Source organism: Callithrix jacchus, chromosome 22 (genome assembly GCF_049354715.1).
Source record: "Callithrix jacchus isolate 240 chromosome 22, calJac240_pri, whole genome shotgun sequence".
NCBI lineage: Eukaryota > Metazoa > Chordata > Mammalia > Primates > Cebidae > Callithrix > Callithrix jacchus.
In genome coordinates this window covers 44,476,906-44,497,852 of record NC_133523.1, presented here as the reverse complement: position 1 = coordinate 44,497,852, position 20,947 = coordinate 44,476,906, and the positions used below count along the sequence as shown (strand labels likewise).

The 20,947-nt window shown below is 47.9% G+C and overlaps 1 protein-coding gene and 1 long non-coding RNA gene across 19 annotated transcripts in view; both read right to left on the bottom strand.

Annotated features, from left to right (window-relative positions):
* LOC144580747 (uncharacterized) overlaps positions 1-20,947 on the bottom strand; it is a 164,258-nt gene that overhangs the window by 113,391 nt on the left and 29,920 nt on the right. For 16 of the 18 annotated variants that reach the window (XR_013530856.1, XR_013530866.1, XR_013530858.1 and 13 more), the window contains exon 2: positions 2,640-2,854. This is a non-coding gene — a long non-coding RNA (uncharacterized LOC144580747). Of the gene's footprint in view, positions 1-2,267; positions 2,401-2,639; positions 2,855-20,947 lie in introns of all 18 variants that reach the window. The other 2 variants (XR_013530865.1, XR_013530859.1) reach the window with 1 other exon arrangement.
* Positions 7,701-12,990, bottom strand: LOC100402826 (kallikrein-2). Its single transcript, XM_008988474.5, is given in 5 exon segments — positions 7,701-8,494; positions 9,599-9,680; positions 9,682-9,720; positions 9,834-10,118; positions 11,481-12,990. Coding segments are annotated over 5 exon segments (747 nt in total). The 5' UTR covers positions 11,636-12,990; the 3' UTR covers positions 7,701-8,308.

Sequence of the window (20,947 nt, the reverse complement as noted above, 5' to 3'; positions counted from 1 at the left end):
CCCCTGCCCTGCCATTTCTTGCCTGGGAGCCTCTGGCAACTTCTCTAACTTCTCTGTGCCTCAGTTTCCCCATTTCAGAATGAAGATCATGTTCCTACCCACTTTAAGTGGTAATCTGAGTGTGGGTAAATATTACAAATACTCTTCACCCGAAATGGTCATCTGAACGTGGGTTATATAATACATGCCTGTCAGCACCAGAAGGACTGGTCCATAGGTGATTGTGGAACTATGAGCTGTAATTATCACTGATATGATAATTACATATTATTATATCTCAGCCAGTGTGCTCCCTGCTGGCAGAGAGGGTTTGGAGGATGAAGGGCAGGTACAAAGGCCTCAGCTGCATAGCCATTTCTTTTCTTTTTCTTTTTCTTTCTTTTTTTTTTGTTTTTTGAAATGGACTTTCACTCTTGTTGCCCAGGCTGGTGTGCAATGGTGTGATCTCAGCTCACCAGCTCATTACAGGGCATGGTGGCTCACTCCTGTAATCCCAGCACTTTGGGAAGCCAAGGAGGGCAGATCATCTGAGGTCAGGAGTTCAAGACCAGCCCGGCCAACATGGTGAAACTCTGTCTTCACTAAAAATACAAAAATTAGCCAGGCATGGTGGTGGGTGCCTGTAATCCTAGCTGCTCAGGAGACTGAGGCAGGAGAATTGCTTGAACCTGGGAGGCAGAGGTTGCAGTGAGCTGAGATCGGGTTACTGTACTTCAATCTGGACAAGAGTGAGACTCAGAATAAAGAAAGAGAGAAAGAGAGAGACAGAGAAAGAGAAACAAAGAAGAAAGAAAGAGAAAGAAAGAAAGAAAGAGAAAGAAAAAGAAAGAAAGAAAGAAAGAAAGAAAGAAAGAAAGAAAGAAAGAAAGAAGAAAGGAAGGAAGGAAGGAAGGAAGGAAGGAAGGAAGGAAGGAAGGAAGGAAGGAAGGAAGGAAGGAAAGAAGGAAGGAAGGAAAGGCAGGGCAGGGAGAAAGAAGGGAAAGAGGCCGGGCACGGTGGCTCAAGCCTGTAATCCCAGCACTTTGGGAGGCCGAGGCGGGTGGATCACGAGGTCAAGAGATCAAGACCATCCTGGTCAACAAGGTGAAACCCCGTCTCTACTAAAAGTACAAAAAATTAGCTGGGCATGGTGGCGCGTGCCTATAATCCCAGCTACTCAGGAGGCTGAGGCAGGATAATTGCCTGAACCCAGGGGGCGGAGGCTGTGGTGAGCCGAGATCACGCCATTGCACTCCAGCCTGGGTAACAAGAGCGAAACTCCGTCTCAAAAAAAAAAGGGGTGGGGGGGAGAGGGACGGAGGGGAGGGAGGGGAAGGAAGAAGGAAGGAAGGAAGGGAGGGAGGGAGAGGGAGTGGAGGGAGGGACCAAGGGAGGGAAAAGCAAAGAAAAGGGGACTGTGTGCAGAAAACCAGGAGATATGCAGTCAAGAAGCATCAGAGAAACAAAAAGGTCAAAAAAGGCCATGAAGCATCTTCCAGTTCTCCTGGGATGCGTGTTCTGGAGGAAGGCAGCCATCATGCAGGGACTGTGATTCCCCAGAGGCCGCCATGCTGAGAGGCTGCCCATAGGCACTTGGTGCCGTCCCAGCCTAGTTCAGCATTTCAGTCACGCCAACCCAGGTGCCTGACATGTGAATAAAGGATCTCATTTGGGTGTGTGTTTAGTAGGGATAGGGGAGTGCTGAGGTAGAGACCCAGAGAGAGAGACGAGCAGAGAGCTGGAGGGTGAGGATCAGTGACAGAGATGCCAGAGACAGACAGAGACAGCAGAGATGCAGAAACAAAGAGACAGAGAAGAGAGAGGGAGACAGAGACCAAAACAGTCAAACAGAGACACAAACAGAGCCATATCCTGAGAGACACAGTGAGACCAGACAGACAAAGACAAAGAGAGAGACCCAGGCAGCCCCCGGGAGGGTGGGTGGTCCACCCCCAATGCCTGGACTAGAACCTTCCCTCCCTCCCTCAGTCTCCAGCCTCATCTAAGGGGAAATGCCTTCTGCATCTCAAAGCACACAGACTACTATCCTCCAGATTTTTCCCTGTGAAATCAACCCAAACCATTCCAACCACTTAACCATATCAACCCAAACCAATTCTCATGTCATTCAATCCAATACCAATCCAATTCTACTTACCTCTAGCCCCAGTTCTAACCACAACCACTACTCCACTGCACACTCTGTTCTTTCTGTTCCACTCCGATTCCTATCCTCATTATTTTCCCTCGGCTAAAAGAAACCAAACCCAACCCGATTCCTTCCATACCTCTTCTCACTCCCAGCTCTGATCTGAGACTGCACCCTCCAAACATGCGCACACCACAGTGTCCATTAGGTGCCCTGGGTAGTCCATGTTACAAGATGTGTCTGAAATAATGCTGACGTTGGCACGATACAACCTGTCAAGGAGACACACCAGGGAAGACCCTGAACTTGAGGAGGACCCATAAATTCAGGACCCTGCCCTCTTCCCAAAAGTCACATAGTTCAGGTTTCATAGACTGGACACATCTGACTTTTCTCTAGCATCTTGTGACCCAAGCCTCTCTGCGGTCCTAGGCTTCTCCCTATGGACACAAAGCCTGTCAGACACTATGGTGGACACAAGGGGGCAGACGTGGGCAGTGCCATGTGATACCTGTTGACTGGAAAGGCCCTCTGGTTATGCTGGTTAGCCGCGCCGACGTGACATCATAGCGGTGTGCCGGGATCCTCCTAGTGCAGTAATGTCAGAACATGCACCAAAGGCCCTTCACCTGTTTAGAGCCAGCAGGCTTGTGCAGTTTCTGCTCGCCCGGCTTCTGCTGGTCCAGCAATTACAGGGAGCTGAGCAGGAGGGTGGTTACCCACAAGCTGAGTGTGGAGAAGACAGAAAGACCCAAATGTTAGCAATCATGGATCCCCAAGCCCTGTGATAATCTGAAATTCCCCTTCCACGTCCTGAGACCCTAGTACCAATGGCCCCTACTCCTGCCTCTCAGATAGCTGAGTTCCAATGTGTGGGCACACAGCCACTGGGCTGTAGTCCCCAGGCTCCAGTACTCAGAATAGAGGGGTCAAAGACTCTCTCCCCACACCCATTAAAATACAAGAGTCCAGAGTCCCCACATTTTCCTTCCCCAAGACGCAGGGCTCCCAGTTCTCAGCCTTCTCCAACCCCAGGTACAGAATCCATGGGATTCTGCGCACACACACACACACACACACACACACACAAATCCTACTTCCAACCACCTTTTTCAGGACCCTGACCCTTGCCTTCTTACCAAGTTTGGTAGTGGGCCTCAGACAGCTCACAGTGGGGGACAGTGCATGAAGAACTACAAAGTGTCCATGTTTAAAGAGAGTAACTTGCCAAGGTTGGGAGCAGAGCACACACTCCTCAGTTCTCCAGAGCTAGTCATCGTCCTGGGCCTCTGGGATGAGAGTAGAGGACCCATGAGGACAGGGTCCATCTCATCTCCTACTCCCTAGCTGTGCCCTTATCTACCTACATTTCTTCACTTATGCCTTCCCCTCAATTTCTCCAGGAGTCCCTGATGTGTTTCTACAATACTGTTTGCTCTTTAGCTTTAAAAAAACTTTTGCCTCTTTTTCCTGGAACTGTATCCTTTTTTGTTCCTACCACCCATCTCATGTGTTACTGGTTCCCGAAAGAGAGAGAAAGGGGAAAAGACCAGAGGGCAAGAAGTTCTCTGTGGTTGGGGATGAAGATAAGGACACTGGATGCAGTGAGTTTGGACAGGTGGTCACTTGGAGCCAGTCATTCAGGGTCATCCCTCTATCACAGATAGTAAATGGATGTGACAGTATGAACAACACAGAAATTTGGTCCCAGAGTTTGTGCATCTTGGCCAAACTCAGGGTCATACAAGGGCACAAATGTGGCCATACTAGATTGTGGACCTACATATATGCACCACCAGACTTTCAAACATAGGTACTGCTATGGCCAGCACTTATAGCTTCCCTTCACTTAACACATAAATAGGTCTCAGCTTCAAGAATCACTACATGAACACTGATATTTGTATAAGTGTGGACAGTTATGACATGGGTGTGCATGCACACACACACACACACACGGCTTTGGACATAGAGGCTCGGGCCCAAATCTGCACTTCACTGTAGGTCTGGATACTCAATGTTACAGATGCACACACTTGCACACAAGCTCTGAACATAGAAGGTGGGGCCTTAGTAAAGGTACTCAGGAGAGAGACACTGATATGCAGTGACTTGGAGGGGCCATATTCTCAGTAACCCCCTGAAAACCAATTCACAGACATGGGTCTATAGTATGGTGGTTGCATCCTAGCGTATGATCAAACATATTAGTTCTGAATCTTTGAAAATTCAGGGTTTCTCGATGTTGGTCAGACTGGTCTCGAACTCCTGACCTGAGGTGATCCACCCACCTTGGCCTCCTAAAGTGGTGGAATTACAGATATGAGCCACCGCGCCCGGCCCTGGGGGTTATCTTAAGACTTAAATAGGAAAATGTGTCTTTGTGTATGTACATGTGTCTGGGTGTGCATGATAATGCCTGGCACACAGTAACTGTAATACATAGTAATAAGCATCAGTTATTTTAGTCAAGGACACATCACTTAGTTATGATACATATGTGTGGATATTCAGATTAGTCAAACGAATGTGCAGACCTAGCTATAGAGAGTCAAGGCTAATAGTGTGATTCGTCCCTAAAGCCACTTAGTGGTGATTCAAAGTTGCAGACACCAACCCCAGAGACCAGACGTTCAAATACAGGCTCAGAGATTCGATTCCAGGCAATTCCCAGACACAGAATTGGGAATTTATGGGAAAGACATATTTTGGAGACGCAGGCAGCTGGGACAAGAAAGATTTATCCATCTTTAGATTATCTCCCAAGTCAGACACTTGGTGTTTAAGGCTACTCATTAGTTTTCCCATATAGGGACATAGTTCACATGTGTGGGCAGGTAGTGGACAGTAGGGTCTTGCACACCCACCACATACACATGTGCGTGTGCGCGCACACACACACACACACACAACTGCACTATGCAGTTACCAAACAGGGGCTTTTCCCAGTCAGAAGACCGTGAGCCTCTACACTGGGAAACGTGGATATGTCCTCTCAAAGGCAAATCCACACGTAAACAGACAGCAACAATAGGGCACATCCAGATGAGATCCCCGTATTTTTCCTGCCATTGTTGGGAACTGTGCCTGGAACAATGGTGAGACTAGGGTAACACAGATGTGGCAGACAAGGAATATAAGGAAGAAGTACAAGGTTGTTCTACAGGGAAGTTTAAAGCATTTAAATTATGATTCTAAGAAAAAAAATTCTCCATGGGCCTCTCATGTTTCTACATGTCTTCTAAGCAAAAAGAAAGACAATGCTGCTTTGGACTCTCAGGGATGTTTGGCTAGCAGGCAATCTCGCAAATGGTATTTTCAACAGAACAGCTTTGCTTACCGGCCAGTGTAATAAAGATAATACGTCCCTTCAAACAGATTTGTTTAGTGTTCAGTAAAATAAGTGTAGCGAGCAGGTCTGTTTGTGGTTGGGATAATGAAGAACTTCCTCTTGAACAAATATGAAAAGTCCCCTTATAAGATTCAGCATTCCTAAGGTCAGGTTTCTCAGCAGTGAAGAAAGCACTGTGTGCGTAGGATCCCCTTGGACTTCTCTGATCATTCCTGTGGGACTTGGGGTCAAGGTGAACTAATGTGAACACAAAGCTCATGCTGCCTGCTGTGCTGTAACAAAGTCCTTCGTCTTTGATCCAGAATCTGGTGTGTTCTGCCAGTATCCATAAAACTGTGGCAGGCCACTTGTTTGCGAGTTGGCAAAATATCAGCCCCTTCAGAGTTTTTGACAAACAGTTGGGCACTAAGGCTGCACCTGTCCAGCTGGAGATGGAAGGGTGGGAAGTAGGAGGAGTCCCAGCTGGGCACAGCCACATGATAGAAGAGGGATCAAGGCTGAGTTGAACTTTTCTGGGGACAGTGTAAGCCAAGCTGAAGCCGAACCTTCCTGGCCCTACTTGGATCCTTCCAGACACAAATTCATCCCACCTTCGGCATATAAATTTCCTTTCGCCATTTGTCTCTCCTCCTCCCCAACATGCTGTTCCTCTTGGGTTCTCCCTCTTGGGAGAGGTCACTGCTTCCTCAGGCACCAGGATAGATGCCAAGTGCCCCACATCCTGCCAGACACTGGCCACATCCCATCTGCCCCCTGGATCTTCATTTTTAAAGCCTCATGCCGAATCCTCTAATTAGAACCTTCCCCAGCCTCCTCACCATAATCAGAGTCTTCCCATATGTCTTCATTCCAGTGTTGGGGTTCCCTACCCTTTCCAATTATGCCTTTACTTTAATGCCAGACAACCTGTATACTGAGGATTTAATTAGCATTGTAATTCAGCCACTCACACAGTAAAATTCTAGGTTCGATTTTCAGAAATCTCAGCTCTGTGGCTACAGGAGATAAAGGTTTCTTTCAACATAGACATAGAAACTTTAGATGACTTCTTCAGTCTGTGACTTGGGAATTTAAAGTCCTGTGCTCATTCTTTTCTTTTTCCACTTTTACCAACAAAACTAGGAGCAATCATCCAATTTCATTATGCTTCTCACTTAAAAAAAATTCCCAAGTATCATATACATGATCACCCCAGACATTGCCCCTTTATTTTATTGGGATTATCCTGTGGTGATACTTTGCGTATCTCTATTGCCACATCACACTATGGCCTTTTATTTCTCTTTGCATTACTGAAAATAGATCTATTGGTGCCTTTAAATTTATTCTCATTACAGAACTAATTCCAAGAACTAGAAACACCAGAACTAATTCAGAAAGCTCACTCTTAAGACTTCCTTCCTCTAGAAGCACTAGTAAAGTCTGTCTCAGAATTTTTAGAGAAACAGAAAAAATTAGATGCACACACACAAATATACACATGCAAAGAGACAGACAGACAGAGATGGAGACAGAAAGACAAGGACAAGAAGATGAAATCTGAGCTAACGACAGAGACATGGACCCAGTAGAGAAGAGAGCCACTGTCTTCACATTCCAAGCAAAGGGCTCATTCTTGAAGAACTCCTGGGAGATAACATCTGATCCCTTGGAATGTTCTGCCCAAGTGCCTTGGTATATGTGGGACCTTGGGCCATGCCAGATGATTCATGCTAAACATGTGATTTGTGAGGAATGCTTGTTTTTGTACATCTGGACCCTGGACCATGCTATATCTGTTTGACCTCTGGGAAACTTTGGGTCTGGGCACTTAAGGTCAATTAGTCAAGTACTCCATACTTATCCTACAGACCCCCAATAAAAATGCTGGACACTGAAGATCAGGTGAGCTTCCTTAGTTAGAATTACTTCATACACATTATCATATATCCTGGCAGGGAGAATTATGTGCTGTCCATAATACTCTACTGGGAGAGAATAACTGTCAGATATGCCCCCATCCTAAGGGAAAGGCCCCCACCTGGCTAGTTCCTCTATCAGCGTGGTCAGCTACACTCCACAAGGTCCTCAGCCTAATAGGTTTCACTTCCTGCCAGTATGAAAACTTCATAAAGCAAGACTAGTAACTGCCAAGTTTTCCTGTTTTCTCCACACTCCAATCTATGTGTCTGCTTTGTTTAGTGATTTCAATGTGTAATCTATCAAGGTAACAAACCATAATAAACCACAGCATGATGGCTCTTTATTTCCATAAGTCCTACTAGGAAATCATCAAATCCGGTTTGGGGGACCTGAACACACCTCCCGTAATTAATCAGCTTTCAGTTTCTCCCCTTAGTCCATTCTTCAACAACATAGGAGGACATTCCCCTCCTTTCTGTTCATGGCCTTATCCAGGCTTCCCAGTGCCCCCAGGACAGAGTGGGCTGTTTTCAGCATCTTCCTAGCTGTGTGACTGCCTCGTGCATCGTGCCTCCAGCTTATGCAGAGAGCTGATTATCACCTTGTGTCACTCTTCCAGGGTGGGCCCTACCCCTCCCATCTCTGCATCCCACAAACAGCATGGTCACCCACATCCTTGTGTATGTCCTCAGTGAAACTGAGTGAGAGGTCTCCAGATATGACCAGTGTTCCCAACGAGATGGTGAAATTATATCCATGTCAGAAACACTGGTCTATTCCTTTTCCTAGCAGCCCTGGAGTCCACACCCAAGGGCATAGGTTAGTAGGACTCAAGAGGCTTGAGCTTTGGTCAGGTGAGTTCCAAGCTCCAGGTGTCCAGCATCCAGAAAGGCCAAGTGATGCCAGAACATGAGGTGAACTTAAATTTACTGGAGGTAGGGGTGGGACAGGGGCACTCAGAGGTTGGCCATGATGGTGTTGTTGATCCACTTCTGGTAATGCACCACCTTGGTGTACACACCAGGCTTTTCAGGCAGGGCACATGGCTCAGGACCCCATGACGTGATACCTTGAAGCACACCATTACAGACAAGTGGACCCCCAGAATCACCCTAAGGGTAAACGGGGAGAGACACAGTCATCTGCCTGTCCAATTCTGAGATGGAGTTGCCTAGGCAGATGGACAGGCAGATGACTGACAGCAATTCCCATCTCTCAGGAACAGAGAGAAATGTCTCCAGAACCCACTCTTACAGGAATATGGGCAGGATTCCAACAGAGGGGACAGGGTTCCAATCCTGGCCAATGGGGAAGGGATTTTGGGGCCCAGCTCCTGCACAGGGGGCAGGATCCAGGACAGCCCCTGCAGACAGGTCAGCAGGAGGAGAGGCAGGGCCATCTACAGGACGCTGTCCCCGCAGCTCATCGGCCACTTCTCCGGGACTAGTTTCTGACTAGACACCCTCTCCCCAGGGCACTAGGGAGCCAGGGAGGGCCATGGGCAGGGCTGGGCATGGTCAGTTTGGTGATCAAAATGACCCACTGGGGCCAAGTGGCGAATGGAGTAGAGGGAGGAAACTGAGGGCCAGGAGCCTGTGAGAGAGGCTGGGTGAGGGCTCAGGCGGGGACAAGGCCTGGAGCCACCCCCAGGTCAGCCCCATCATTACTCCCCCCAACACCCCTGCTGCCTTCCCACCCTGCAGTCTGATCCCACAGGGAGGCCAGTGGCAGCCTTTGAACACCTGAGCCAGGCACTGCCCTGCTTCTTTCCAGTACCATCCACAGCTCCTGACTCCTCAGAGGAAAAGGAACATCCTCCTGTGACCCAGGTAAGGCCCTGCAGGAGAGTTTTTGCTCACTCCTTCAAACCACCCTCCTGCAGGGCCTCACCTGGGCCACAGGAGGCTGTGGGAGGAAGGGGCTGCTCTTGTCTGTTCACTGCTGCTTCCCAGAGTCTAGGGAAGTGCTGGTCATGTAGCAGGTGCCCAAAGCATGTGCTGAATGCAGGAATGGGTGAACTATGCTGTGAGAATCACCTGTTATGTTGAGGGAGTAAGGGAAGTGGGAAGGAGGGCGGCAGATGAGCCACGGGGAGGGGCACGGCCATAGCTGGGGAGCAGGGGAGGCACATGTCTGGTTAGCTTTCAGGCCCCAGCCCAGAATTAGGGTCTCCAATCACCTTTCCCCTCAAGATCTTGGGAGTAGGGATAACCCACCTTGCAAGTGTCTTTTCCGCCTGTCCAGAGCCCAGCACACAACGTGAACTCTGTCACCTTCTCAGAGTAAGCTCTGGCACACATGGAAGCTCACATACTGAAGACTCTTTGGGTGCAAGATTACGGGTCAGAGAAAAACTGGGCTGTGGCCAGGCTGCACCTGGTTCCTTGGCCTCTCCTCCCTCAGACCCAGGCATCTGGGCTCCCGACTGCACCATCCAGCCCAGATGTATGCTCCTTCGGTTGGATGCTGCCCCAGCCTGAGGGGTAGCAGGTGGTCCCCAGTGCTGGCTCCTGGGTGGGCAGGCCCAGGACCTTCACAGTGTCTGTGATCTTGGCAGGCTCCAACAGGCTGAGCAGCATGAGGTCGAGGCTGGAGTTTTCATCTGGACTAAGGCTTTGATGTTTCAGAAGGCTCATATTGTACAGCGGATGTGGGAAGCTGTGGCTGACAGGGATGCTCTGGCCTGTGTCTTCAGGCTCAAACAGGTTGTGCCAACCCAGCCAGAACTGGCTATTCCTGGGAAGAAAGGGGGATGGATAGATGAGGAGAGGGAAAATGTGGAAAGGATGATGGGGCAGGGGAGGATAAGGTAGTCGCCAAAGGAGAGAAAAAGAAACAGTGAGAAAAACACAGGGGTGGGGAAGATATAGTCATGGTGAATACAGTGAGTTAGAAAACAGGAGTACAATTGTGTGAGACGAAAATACAGATACTGAGAGAAACAAAGTGGAAAAGAAAGAGCATAAAAAGGCAGAGGAATGACAAAAACAGGGGAGAACAGTGAGAATTAGGATGAGCAAAGAAGAGACCCGGACAGCAAGAAACAGATGCGGGAAAGAGGAAAGGAGAGAGAACAGATCCAGGAAGGGAGTGAGAAGCAGACAAATGAGAAAAAAATGCAGGAAGTCAGAAAGAGAAGGAGAAACAGCAGAGAGGAAGCCAGGGGTGATATAGTGTGGGAGAGAAAAAGGAGGGAGGCCACAGAGGCATCTAAGTGTGGAATGGTAGGGGGAGGAGCAGAGGCATGGGGGTGGTTCACCTGCAGCTGCAGATGGAGTGAGGGCTCTGTAGGGTGGGTGGCCTGGCCCACAGCCCAGGGCCATGTCCCCTTTTCTCCCTCCAGCTCCCTTCCCCTCCTTTTGTTGTTGTTTTTGTGTGTGTGTGTGTGTGTGAGATGGGGTCTTGTTCTGTCACCCAGGCTGGAGTGCAGTGGCATGACCTTGACTACACTGCAACCTCCACCTCCCAAGTTCAAGCAATTCTCCTGCCTCAGCCTCCGTAGTAACTGGGAGTATAGGCATGCACCACTGTGCCTGGCTAATTTTTGTATTTTTAGTAGAGATGGGGTTTCAACATGTTGGCCAGGCTGGTCTCAAACTCCTGACCTCAGGTGATCCACCCGCCTCAGCCTCCCAAAGTGCTGGGATTATAGGCATGAGCCACCGCGCCCGGCCACCTTCCCCTCCTTTCTTGCTTCCCTTTCTCCTTCCTCCCTCCTCAATGGGATGCTCCTCACCCACTCTCACAGGCCCATCTGGGAGTGCTCAATAGTGATGAGGAAGGGCTGAGGCAGAAACCCAGAGAGAAAGACAGGCAGAGAGAAGGAGGGTGAGGCACATGGTGACAGAGATGGCAGTAGAAAGACCCAGAGAGACACAGAGATGGGGGAGACACAGAGACAGGGAGGCAGAAAAGAGGGATATAGAGACCAAAACACAGTCACACAGACACAACCAGAGCCAGATACCAAGAGACACAGTGAGACCAGACACAGAGAGAGACCCAAGCAGCCATGAGGAGAGTGGTCCAGTCCCAGCTCTGCCTCCCAGTGCCACCTGGGCCAGGACCTCCCCTCTCCCCTTTAATCTGAAGCCTCACTGGAGAAGTGACCACGGGGGAAGTACCCAGTTGTGATTCCTGTGGGACACAGACATTCCCTTCCCACATCCCAGGCTGCTACTTACTCCTTTCTGCAATGGGCAGCTGTGAGCACCCACTGGGGGTGCACCAGGACACCCCCACAGTGTGCTCATTCATGACTATACACAGCCACCTGCCAGGGTTGGAAATGTTTCTCACACTCCCAGCCTCCCACAATCCGAGACTGGATGAGGGGCTCGGCACCTGCAGAGGGGTGCTGGGTCAGGGGGGATCAGATTGACAGGAGGGGCTAGAAGAGTTAGATGGAGGAGGGAGCTGAGCTGTGGGTTTGAAGAGACATACGGGTGGAGGACCAGGACTGGGAATCACACAAATAAGGGGTGCTGGGAGGGCTGGGAATTCTGTAGCTATTCCCTGCATTGGCGGGTTGGTGGCTGGGCCAGGTGGGGAGACTTCATGCTCCGAGAGCAGAGCTGACCCCAGAGATCAGAGTCAGGGACATAGGACAGCATCTGGAGCAAGCATCAGGCTGGGGGCTGGGTCATTTGCAGTGATTTAGGGTTTTGCACTGGGAGAAGGGAAACTGTGGTGGAAGACGTGGGTTGTGAGAGAATAAAGGGTTCCAGAAACCAGGGATAAGTGCCCTATGGAGACGTTTAGTTGCTGGGAGAGGAAGGTTTTACAGAGTTTACCATGTCCACGGTTAAGCAAACAGTTCTGCCTGAGTTGTTTTTTATTCGATTTCTGAGGTTTTGAAAAGGGTGCAGATTTCGGGAATCTGAGAACTGGCAGTTGTGGTTGGGGGTGCTCGTGTTTTCTCCTAGGGAAAAGGCTGGCCACTGAATGAAGTGTCTGGGCAGAGTCGGGGAAGGAGCAGTTCTGAGTCCCAGTGCCAGACTAGGGTGGGACGGCATTTGTTGTCTCAGTCCAGATAGCTCTGCGGGGAAGAAGGAAGTGTCTGGTGGAATCTGGGTTTCCTGGGACAGGACTGGGAGGCCAGGTGTCAAGGTCCGGGGGACAGGGTTGAATGCTCACAGCTGAACGGGAAAAGTCAGTAGACTGGCATGACTGAGGGGCTCAGGAGGCAGCCCAATGATAGGGTTCCAGTGACCACCGGCATTGAGAGAGGTTCTTAAAAGGTTTTGAGCCCCATAAAGAGAAACATAGAGGTGCCCAGGAATTTCCCCTTTAGTAAAGCAGGTGCGAATGGGGATTTGGCTGGGCAATGGGGAGAAAGTTCTGGGGTAAGTAGGAGGGAGTGGGGACCTAGTGTAGGCCTGAGGACTACTACAATGTGGAGGAACTGGGGCACATTGTCTGGGGTGAACTGTGGGCTGAAGGGATAAGGCTGGAGCGCTGGGTGGGAGGGAAAGGGCTTTAGCATAAGAGTCAGAACCCACTCCTCTTCCTTTATCCCCCATCTCACCAGTGAACCCCACAGACAGGGTGATGGAGAGAACCAGGAACCGTATGCTGACACAGGTGTCCATGGGCAGGTGGTAAGCTTGGGGCTAGGGAGCCTCCCTGAGGAGCCCTATAAAGCCTTCATTCCCCAGGACTCCACCCCTGCCCTGCTGGCACCCAGATGCTGACCAAGGCCCTTCCTATGCTGCTGGAGGCTGGACAACCCCCACCCACACCCAGAGCTGTGGAAGGGGAGGGAGAGACAGCACTTGTTGTTCTGCACATATTAGATCAGTCTGGATACATTCCCAAGGTGTGAGGCCAGATTAGGCAGGGCCTGTAGGTCATGGAGACATGATCCAGGGGACAAAGCCAGAGCAGGCAGGCCCAGGATGAACAGCAACAGGGTTTGGGATGATCACTGATTCTTGATTAAAAAAAAAAATTCTGAGAGAGTCTCACTCTGTTGCCCAGGCTGGAGTACAGTGTCGTGATCACAGCTCAGTGTAGCCTTGAACTCACAGACTCAAGCTATTCTTCTGTCTCAGCCTCCAGAATAGCTGAGACCACAGGCATGTACCACCACATCCAGTTAATTTTTATTTTCTTGTAGAAAGAGGGTCTGGTTATGTTGCCTAGGCTGGTCTCCAACTCCTGGGTTCAAGCGATCCTCCCACTTTGGCCTCCCAAAGCAATGGGACTACAGGCCTGAGCTACCATGGCCAGCCCCGATCAGTGATTCTCAATACAAAGTCTCATGTGCCTAAATCCCAAGTAACTCCTTTGCACCCCAAGGCATAATGTGCCCTGAAATATCAGAATCATGGGGTTGTGAGACTTCCTGGTCCCTATACCAGTCTGAGCCCAGAAACTAGACCTCAAACTTATCATGTTTCTGAAATAGGAGCCTTGGCATTCAGTACTCTCTGTTTCTCACACTTTCACATCAGAAAATAGTTCCACACACATATTCCTCCTTTCATGATAAAACCTTGTGATACAGGCCGGGCATGGTGGCTCATGTCTATAATCCCAGCACTTTGGGAGGCCAAGGTGGGCAGATCACCTGAGGTCAGGAATTCAAGACCAGCCTGGCCAACATGGTTAAATCCCATTTCTACTAAAAATACAAAAAAAATTAGCTGGGCGTGGTGGTGGGCACCTGTAATCCCAGCTACTTGGGAGGCTGAGGCAGGAGAATCACTTGAACCTGGGAGGTGGAGGTTGCAGTGAGCCGAGATCATGCAACTGTACTCCAGCCTGGGCAATAGAGTGAAACTCCGTCTCAAAAAACAAAAACAAAAACCTTGTGATACCACATATTCTCCAATCCAGAAATGAGTCTCCCAGACCAAGTTCCCTATTATTCAAAATCCAATGTCCACTAAACAATGTAGGGTTCTGGTGGCTCCTCACTCCTCATTGTCCACGCCTATGCACTCTATTCATACAACAGGAATTCCTATTGACCTGCCCTCCTAGGTTAGAATTGTCCTCATGCAAAATCCAATGCCCCTTTCTCAATGAAATGCGTAGCTATCAGGAGCCAGGTTTATACACTTCAGGATTAAGTTGCAAGCCAGGCACAGCGAGTGGCTCATGCCAGCAATCCCAGTGCTTTGGGAGTCCAAGGCTGAAGAATCACTTGAAGTCAGAAGCTTAGGATTAGTCAGGGCAACAAATGAAACCCTATCTCTAAAAAAAGAAAAAAAAATTTTACATTAGCCAGGTGTGGTGGTAAGCACTTGTAGCCCCATCTACTCAGGAGACTAAAGCAAAAGGATCCCTTAAGTCCAGGAGGTCAAAGGTTTGGTGAGCTATGATCACACCATTGCGCTCCAGCCTGAGTGACAGAGCAAAAGACCCAGATGTGTTTCAAAAGAAAAAAAAAAAAAAAAAAAAATTAGGGTGGCATTGAAAAATATCTCATTTTGGTGTCTCAGAAAAGAATCAAGAACAAGAGTCCTGGTGTTAACTCAGGTAACTCATAGAGTTCACTGTTAATGTTAACTCTATAAGATTTTTTAGATTTTTGGGGGGGGGAAATGGTTATTTCATCTGTTCTGTAAAACCAGAGCAGCTCACACTGATCCAGGCCCAGTTGTGTCTCAAGAATTTGACAAAATTGTTCCTCATTTCCAGCTGAATGACAAGATAAATTCCAAGTACAGTGAAGGAGACAGAAGTGGGCATAGAGAATCACAATTCAAGACCAGAGTACTATGTAGAGAGACATACATAGCCAATGGCCTGACTTCTACACAACCACAGGTTCCCTGGAATGACCATCTGAAAAAAATATCCCTCAGTGTGAATGAGAACCACCTGAATCCAGTGTCTCAAATGTATCCTCATTTCCATCATACCCTCAACCAAAACGTGATCCAAACCTATTTAACACAACCCAATGTAACCACATGACACACAAGCCCAACCCATCAACCCAACACAACTTAATCTCATTCAAGACAACCCTAACGTCTTCCTTCATTTAAATATCAAACCAAACGAATACACATCCTCGCATGCAATAGCCGCCTCCATATATTCTATCTCCAAAACCAAACTTACCTCATCCCCAGTTCAATCCCCACACACTTCCCAGCCAACATTAAAAACAAACCTATTTCCATCCCAAAGCCATGCCACCCCAAACCACCTTTAAATTGTCAATCCCAAGCTCATCCAAAGCACAATTTTACCCTATCTGTAACTCAACTCCAACCTGACCCTCCATTCTGACTGGTCTTCATTCTCCATTTTCTTTTTTCTTTTTTTTTTGAGACGGAGTTTCGCTGTTGTTACCCAGACTGGAGTGCAATGGCACGATCTTGGCTCACTGCAACCTCCGCCTCCTGGGTTCAAGCAATTCTCCTGCCTCAGCCTCCCGAGTAGCTGGGACTACAGGCACGCAGCACCATGCCCAGCTAATTTTTGTATTTTTAGTAGAGACGGGGTTTCACCTTGTGGACCAGGATGGTCTCGATCTCTCCTCGTGATCCATCCGCCTCGGCCTCCCAAAGTGCTGGGATTATAGGCGTGAGCCACCGCGCCCAGCCTCATTCTCCATTATCAGTCCTATACCCAGCACTTTATCTGGTCAAGGAAATCAAACACAACTACATCGTACTTCTCAAGCCAGTCCACAGCCTCCTCCCCATCCGTGATGGCCCTCTCTGGCTCTGACCTCACAGGAGTCCATGCCTCCAACCTCTACTCCTGCACATACCATGGTGTTCATCAGGGCCCTGGATAGTCCCTTTTATAAGATGTGGTGGAGATAAGGCTGATGCTGGCACGGTGCCTCATATCTAAGAGACTCACGTGGGATAGCAATGGACTTGGGGCAAACCCTTAAGTTCAGGTCCCTGTGCCCTCCAACCAGAAGCCCTTGAGATTTCCAGGATCCCTGTCTGACACCAGGCCCCACCCTGGCACCATGCAGGCCACTCCCACCACAGAACTGATGTCGGCAGCTCCGCGGTTGGCACATAGCTAGAGAGACGCACTGCAGAGATAGTCGCAGCAACATGACGTCACAGCGCTGGCCAAGCCCTCCACATCATCCACAGATCGTGTGGATCTGGATGATGAGTGGATGACACCCAAGGACTCGGACATCACTCCTGCTCAGACTGTGCTCGCCCAGGTACACCCTCACGGAGCTAGAAGGGCTGGTGATGACCCTCAAGTGGAGTAAGGATTAACAGGCAACACTGAAGAATGGAGTCAATCCTCGGACTATTGGGGAATCAAGAGATCCCATTACTATCACCCTAAACCCTGGACCCAATGGTTACAGCCTCTACCCTTCAGAGACCAAAGAGAGCCTCAAGTCACAAATACCCAGAATTCAAGCCCTCAGGATTTTTTTTGAGACTGAGCCTCACTCTGTTGCCCAGGCGGGATCTCGGCTCATTGCAACCTCTGTCTCCTAGGTTCAAGCAATTCTCCTGCCTCAGCCTCCTGAGAAGCTGGGACTCCAGGCGCCCAACACCACACCCATTTAATTCTTTTTTTTTTTTTTGTATTTTTAGTAGAGACGGGGCTTCACCACATTGGCCAGGCTGGTCTCAAACTCCTGACCTTCTGAACTGCCCTCCTCAGCCTCCTAAAGTGCTGGGATTACAGGCATGAGCCACCACACCCAGCCTGGATATGGGATTCTTAGGCCACTCCCACATCAGTACCTCTGGAGCTGAGACCTTACCAGTCTTCTCCCTCATTGACATGAGAGTTCAGAACTGACACTCTTCCTCCAGGACCCTCACCTCTAGCCCCTTCCTCCTTTGAAACTCTAGAGGCTGGACCCACTCTCCACACAAACCCAGAAGTTCTGATCCCCAGCCATGCATCTTCAGGATCCTAAGCACTGCCCTATTCTGGGTTTGTCAGTGCTGTGCTGCCAGACGTGGTCAGGAACGAGACCTAGAACTTGGGCATGAGGAAGCCAGATGTGATAGACAATGTATTTAATTGTGGAATGTTGAGATTGCTCTGAAGACAAGGGTGGAAGGCTCTAGCTGAACGGTGTTGGAATGCAATTCTCCATGGTTCTGTCATGTATCTGTGTGTCTTCTAAACAAAGACAGTAACACCTTTTTTTTTTCTGGACTGTCTTTTCAAGGATGTTTGTATAGCAGGCATCCTTGCAAGATGGTATCTCTCTCACATCATTGCTTACTGCCCTAGATAATAAAGATAATGTCTCACAACAGATTTGTTTACTGTCAAGGACAACAAATACAAGGTCTGTTTTCAATCCAAAATCGTAAAGATTATATCTCCATCAGGGACAAAGGCTAAGCAGGTTTGCAAGTTGTCCCAGTATAAGATTGAGGATTCCTAATCTCAGGTTTCTCACCAGTGGCACAAACCCTGTGTGCATGGCATCCACCTGGATGGCTCTGGTCACTCTGCAAGATTTGGGAAGGCAAGGTGAACTAATGTAAACATAAACTGCATACTGCCTGCTGAGCTGTGAGCAGTAAAATCCTTTGTCTCTGACGCAGGAGTCTCATGGACTCTGCCAGCATTACCAAAACTCTGGCAAGTTAGCTTATTTGTTTGCACGCCAGTAAAATGTCAGCCCCTTCAGAGTTACTGACAGACAGTTGGGCACTGAGACTGCACTGGCCAGCTGGGAATGGAGATAGGAGAGGACCCAGCTGGATGCAGTGGGCAGTGGGGATCATAGAGGCAAGCGGGTACAGAGTGCAGTGGGGTCCTGGTATCATGGCAGAGGTTAGAAAGAGCCTTAAAAGAGAGGGTCAAGGTAGGAGGTTAATGAAGGTCCACCTCCACCCTCTACAGGGCAGGGACATAAAGTCACAATAAATTTCTCTGCAGTTGGTGACTGGTCGTGGTCTCTGGAGTCCTCAACATTCAGAGTGACCCTGGTCTAGTGGTCCCCCATTTCTGAGCCACAGCCCCTTCCTCTCTCAAATGAGGCCAGTAATACCCACCCATAGTGATGCTGTGAGGATTAGATGAGCATCCGTAAGTGCTGAAGACGATGCTGAAGATGATGCCTGACACATCCCCACGTTCAGCAGTGCAAGCACGTAAGTGTGTGCTTACAGACTGGACCTGAGGATGATCTCTGGGACTCTCCTGGAATCTGGACTGATATCACAATGGAGGGTCATCTTGGGAAGTTCTAAACTCTGTACAGAAACTGTTACTATTTCTACTTTAAAGCAGAACATAAGTCACAGAGATGTTAAGTCACAAGAAACTGGCAAAGCCAGGATTACCCGTTAGATAGACAGAAATCCAGGAAACATATGTGGGAATGCACATTACGGGTGGGTGTGGAATAATGGTGGAAGGAATGTAAAGTTAGATCAGGCTGAATTTATTAATATGGACCCACCAGACAGAAATACTGGGTTTAACATTGCAGCTAGAGGAATTAGAAAGGGCTCTAATGATTCATTTGGTTGATTGGTTGAAAACAGTATCATGAGGTGGCCTACTCTATGTGAAGTTTAGTTTTTAAGAAGAATCCATATTAAAAAAAAAAAAAAAAAGAATAAAAGATTCTTAAGTTTATAAACTTAGGTAATACTCTGATTATTCTAATGAGAAAAGAAATAACAAATGTAAATAGCAAATCTAAATGATAAAAGGAATAATAATACATGACCTATTTAAAAGAGCATATAATACCAAAATCAAGGTAAAATTTAGAAGATGCATAATTTTTAAATTTTGCAATTGTCTTAAATGCCTTACAGAGTTTTTCTCTTGCATTCCTTTGTCCTCATACTCTTCAATTATCTCTGCTTATAATCAATGATTTTATAATCTCATTTTCTAGGGGAAGAAAAATAATTTCATTTTGATCATATTTGATTAAAATTTGTTTTTCATTATTAGTCCTGTAGAAACATTTCTTTTGGCTTCAAAGTTTTATTTATTTAAATTTCATACGATTTTTAAAGGATTTTTGCCCAATTTGGGGAGAAATAGTAGCAAGTTTGTTTCAAATGTCAGCTGAAAAATTTCAGGACATTTCAAGTGTTCTGATTCGCCAACTAATTTAGCATGTTTTATGGACTAATGAACAAGTTTATTGTTCCTTTTTTTTTTTTTTAATGGAGTTTCGTTCTTGTCGCCCAGGCTGGAGTACAATGGCACGATCTCGTTTCACTGTAACCTTTGCCTCCTGGGTTCAAGTGATTCTCCTGCCTCAGCCTCCCAAGTAGCTGGGATTACAGCCACACACCACCACACCCAGCTAATTCTGTATTTTTAGTAGAGACAGGGTTTGACCATGTTGGCCAGGCTGGTCTTGAACTCTCACCCTTGGGTAATCTGTCCACTATGGCCTCCCAAAGTGCTGGGATTACAGGCACGAGCCACCGCACTCGGCATATTGTTCCTTTCTTATTGAGGGACATTATTATGAGTTTATGTTATCTTCATCAAGTCACAGTTTGTGACAAGAAAATGTCAATTAGACAAAAAATTAATGAATAGAGCTGTGTAGGTGGGATGACATGCAGAAACAGATGGACAAACAAAGAGGCTTAGAGAGGCTAGAAAATGTGGTAGATAACCCTTGTTATCTAACACAAAGAAAAGGCTTCTTGATACACCTTCAGCAGCACAAATCATAGATCAAAATTTGCATGTACTTCATCCAAATTTAGAATTTTTGCTTAGAGGGCACTGTTGTCCAGAACCTTGTATAAGAATTCAGAATTTCTTTTTTTTTATTTTTATTTTTTTGCACTGTGGTTTGTACAGAATTTCTATTTATAAAAGATGGCATATACAATGTTCAAACCAAAAAGAGATCACTATTTAGAAAGCACAGAAACTTCTGACCTGAAGTAGAGAGCAACCCCTAAAAAAAAATGGTAAAAGCAGCCGGGCGCAGTGGGTCACACCTGTAATCCCAGCACTTTGGGAGGCCGAGGCGGGTGGATCACGAGGTCAAGAGATCGAGACCATCCTGGTCAACATGGTGAAACCCCGTCTCTACTAAAAATTACAAAAAAAAAAATTAGCTGGGCATAGTGGCATGTGCCTGTAATCCCAGCTACTCAGGAGGCTGAGGCAGGAGAATTGCCTGAACCCAGGAGGCGGAGGTTGCGGTGAGCCGAGATCGCGCCATTGCACTCCAGTGCCTGGGTAAACAAGAGCGAAACTCCGTCTCAAAAAAAAAAAAAAAAAAAAAAATGGTCAAAGCATATAAACAGGCAGTTAATAAAAAAGAAAAGTCAAAAAGTGAATGTGGGGAGAAAATGGTGGCTAGGAAGCAGGGCTAACCTGCAGCTCCCACTCAGAACGGAGCAGCATGTGGAGATTCACATCTTGAATTTTTGCTCCAAGAACTACCGCAGGAACATACCAGGAAAACCAAGAGAACCCACAGACCCTTTGAAGGAAGCGAATTGCTGCTGCAGGCTCCAGGAGACAGCATAAAAGCTGTGAGTGCCCAAAGTGAGAAACTGTGAAAGGGGGATTGTCTGCCCCCAAACACACATCCTCACTGGGGAATCAGAAGGTCCAGACCACTGGAAAAGGATTTGAACTCACCTGGAGCTGAG